The sequence below is a fragment of the Mesoplodon bidens genome (genome assembly GCF_964165515.1).
Source record: "Mesoplodon bidens genome assembly, chromosome: 1".
Taxonomy (NCBI): Eukaryota; Metazoa; Chordata; class Mammalia; order Artiodactyla; family Ziphiidae; genus Mesoplodon; species Mesoplodon bidens.
Window position 1 is genome coordinate 8,119,508 of NC_138176.1, and position 4,093 is coordinate 8,123,600.

General features: G+C 54.8%; 1 protein-coding gene across 1 annotated transcript; it reads right to left on the bottom strand.

The window, feature by feature from the left end:
• Positions 1-1,597: 1,597 nt before the first annotated feature.
• On the bottom strand, positions 1,598-3,797 carry LOC308623297 (NUT family member 2G-like; the record flags this gene model as incomplete). The annotated part of the gene is given in 5 exon segments (XM_081245497.1): positions 1,598-2,505; positions 2,508-2,878; positions 3,078-3,117; positions 3,576-3,654; positions 3,717-3,797. Coding segments are annotated over 5 exon segments (1,479 nt in total).
• Positions 3,798-4,093: the final 296 nt, after the last annotated feature.

The following is a 4,093-nucleotide window of genomic DNA, read 5'->3' on the forward strand; positions in this document are numbered from 1 at the left end:
TTGATTCAGGGGCCTCCCCGGGCAGCTAGTAATAAGGAGATCTGAAGTTTGACCTGTGAATTACTTAAGACTTTTGCCAGGAAGATGTCAACACCTCTCGCTATTGTGAATGTATTTCCTAGGAACTCGTTTCAGGAATATGAAGAGAAAAAGACAAGGATTCAAACCAAGAATACATATGGGGATTGATCCTCAGTGAAGAAAATATACTGGCTGGCCCTCACCGTCATTCAACAGCTCAAAATGAACATCTAGTCCCAAAGGGTTGAGCCTCAAATATCATCCCATACAAGCCACTCCATTGAAGTCACTGTGGGAATTCCATCATGAAACTGATCAAGAGTAATGACTATAAAAATGTTAAGTCATATTAGCTTTTTATTGAGATATAATTCATATTCCATCAATTCACATATTTTTTTGAACTGTGTGATTCGGCGGCTTTTAGTATACTCAGGTTTTGCAATCAGCATCTCTAATTCCAGTACATTTTCATCATCCCCAAGAGAAACCTCATACCTAGTATCAGTCATTCTCATTCTCTCCTCCCCTTTCACCCCAGCCCTGGGTCTTTCTGTCTCTATTGATTTTCTTATGCTGGACATTTCATAGGAATAGAAGCACACAATGTGCGGACTTGTATGTCTGACTTTTGCAGTAAGCAAAATGTGTTCAAGGTGCATCCAGGTTGTAGCATGTATCTGTCCTTCACCCTTTTTATGGCTGAATAATATTTGTTGTATGGATATAACACACTTTATTTTTCCATCCATCAGTTTTGCGAATAGTTGGGTTGTTTCCACTTTTTGCCTATTATGAATAATGATACGACAATATAACACTCATGTACAAGTTTTTGTGTGAACATATCTTTTTTATTTCTCCTGGACAAATACCTGGGAGTGGAGTTCCTGGGCCATATTGTACCTCTGTGTTTAACTGTTTTTTTTTTTTTCCCACCAAAACTATCTTTATTCACAATTTACATACATCACTCCCAAGGTCCTGCTCCCACCCACACCTGGCCACACCCACATCCCCCACCTCCTTATCCCCCCACAATCCCACTGCCCCTCCCCACCCTGGTGGTCCTGCCCTCCCTCCCTTCCCCCCATATCATCTAGGATCAGCACTGGGAAGAGGGGGAACCCTAGGCTCCCCTGGGGGCTGTCTTGGGGCCTCGCCCTGGAGGGCCGGCCCAGCTGTTCCCTACTGGCTGCAGGGCTTCTTCTTCCTCCACCCACGCTTCTCTGTGACAAACGGGTCACGCTTTCTCTTTCTGGGCTGTGAGGGGCGAGCCAGCCCCAGAGCCAAGGCTGGCCTCCCAGAGACGCCGAGGCCAGCCCCGGGGATGGGCAGCTTCTCAGCAGCGGCTGGGCGTCCACACAGAGCCCACTTCCTCGACTTGAGAGCGGCTGGTGGAGCTGGGCTGGGGCCTCTTCTCTTAGGGGAGGGGGCCTGGGGAGCACTCTGGGCCCCCCAACCTCCAGGGGAGGCCAGGCCTGAGGCACGCACAGGTCTCTGGGACAGCCAGAAAGGCATAAGGCTCTGCAGAGAGCCAGAGAGGATGGCCAGGCTGGAGAGCTCCTCCTCGTCCTCACTGGACCCGTCCCTGGGCCCTCGGGCCTCCCAAACACGAGAGGCCTCTCTGAGAACAGATGCATCCCTGAGTCCCTAGAGGGCCAGTGCGCCTTTGACCCTGGGGAGGGGAGGGCCGTCCGGCCCTGAATGGAGAGACCTCCTGATGTCCTCGAGAGGGAACAAAGACTTTGGGCCTGCACAGGTCAGTGTCTGTTTGGCTGAGCCTATGAAGAGCCTCAGAATCAATCTCTGGTGTGCAGGCTTCAACACTGACCCCTAGATGGGGGTCTTGGTCGTGCCTCTGGGCACCTTGGCCGGCGTCGGACTCAGAAGGACTTGAGCGCATTCCGGGTGCACTGTGACTCGGGGCTGCCCGCACACCCTCGTCCTCTTTCAAGGCCAGGAGTCGCTTCTGCACCAGTTCTTCGGGGGTGAGCCCTTCCTCCTGCTCCAGCTCCTTCTCTGGGGCCAAGAGATCCAGCTGTGGGTCTGGGGAAAGCAAATCTGCAAGGAATCGAGGGTGAATGACTGCCTCCACCTCGGTGACAAAGTCCTCCTGGGAACACAGCTTGTCAATGTAGCTCAAGAAGCCCGGGTCCGAGTAGGTGCCGTCCTCTTCCTGCTTCAGCTCATTTCCGTCCTCTCCCCATTCTGCATCTGAGTCGCCTGTGGCTGAGTGGACGGGCCCCACCAGCACCTCCATGATGTCAATATATTCCCTCACAGCCTCAGGGGGAATCTCCTCGGGTGCCTTGGGCTCCAGGGGCCGCTGGGATCTGTGTGGCTTCGGGCCGGAGGGCTGGGCCCTGGGGCTGGACATCCTGGGAGCACAGGCTTTGCCTTCAACTCCAGTGGGAACCTGGGTGGCTGGCTGAAGGCCCACTTTCGGGGCTGGGGGCCCCCGAGGATCCAGCTTCGGTGGGATGGAGGAGGCAGGCCCTGTGCACAGTGCATCCACTGCAACTTCTGAATCGGCATCTCCTCCTTGGCCTCAAATTCCATGAACTTTTCCACCATCTTGTAGTAGATCTTCTGGTCAACGTTGCTTTTGCGCTGCCATTCCTGCACGGCCCTGCACGGTCCCTCCTCCAGCTTCATGGTGGGCTTCACGGGGGCCAGGGATCGAAGCACTGGGATGAGAAAGCAGGAAAGAGCTTCTGCTTCAGGACTCTGGGGAAGGTGTCTCCGGGCCAGTGGCTTGAGGCGCTGCCAACATCGGAAGCTACTGTCCACGCTCTGGTGGTTAGAGCAGTCATCCTGCGAGGCGTAGTGCTGGTTGGTGTCCAGGCTGCCCTCCCTGGAAGTGCCACGTGGCCATGGCCCAGAGTTCACTGGGCGAATGTTAGGTGCCATCTGGGCAGCTGGTGGTGGAGCTTGAGGAGGAAAGCCTGGGGTCCAGCCTCCCTTGCCAGCCTGAGTAACTCCAACAGCTGGAGCAGTCACAATGGTCTCCATCGCAGGGGTTGCTAAGAATGTGGGTGCAGGACATGCAGCACTCCCGCTGAGGGCCCCTGGAGTGCTCCAGTTGAGGGGGCCCTGAGTAACGATAAAGGTCTAAGTCTGGGGGGCCTGCACTGGCCTCCCTTGTGACCTGACTTGGACAGTGAGGTTGCAAGCCCCAGGGGCACTGGGGCCACAGCCACCATTAGCCACCAAAGGCATCCTGGGGAAAGCTGGCAGCAGAGGGAATGCGGGGGTGATGACAGGTGGCAGGTGCTGCTTGGCAGATCGAAAGCCAAAATCGCTTCAAGATATTCTTTTAATTCCCCCAAGTAATGCCTTTAGTCACAAAAATATACAACAATATAGAAAATTACAAATCAAGTGACCTTAGTGTTCACAGGCAAGCACTAACACATTTTAATGTACCGTGATCGTATTAAAATAGAAATAACTAGGAAACATTTTCTGCGGAGAAGCAGACCCTGCGGCAGGCAGCGGGAAGGGACAGGAAGGCTGCCTGGCGCCCAGGCCCCCGACGGCCTAGGTCTCACCCCGCAGCGCACTGTTGATGCGCCGGAGCGCTGCTTCCTTCTCTGAGTCTAGGTCTTCGGCGGTGACCCGGAAACCCAGCTGAGGGGGTGAGGGCAGCCTCAGAGGCTCCCCTCGCCTGTGCGGCAGCAGAGGAAACCTGCGTTTTGGGGGCCTGGGACTGTCAGATGTGGGGGAGCAGTCCCTCCAGGGCCGTTTCTGCCCTCTTGTTGTCTCTGCATCATTGTTAGGCTGGCTTTTTCTCTGGAGCTGCAGAGGGCGACGGAGGGCCCTCCTCGCTCCCTTTCTTTGAGGACTTCTGGGGCAGCCCTTGCAGTATGGCGGGACCCCTCCTACTGTTCACGGGAGGGAAACCTCGGGTGGAGCTATATGAGCTCGTGATGGCTTTTTTTTTTAGGGCAGGAGCTCATACAAGTGGTGTGGAGTGTCCTGTTGGAACTGTCTTCTGCCCTCTTGGCGTGGAGGTTTCTCTGCAGGGGTCCAGGCCTGGGCACGAATAAAGAGACCCCCAGGGGCCTAA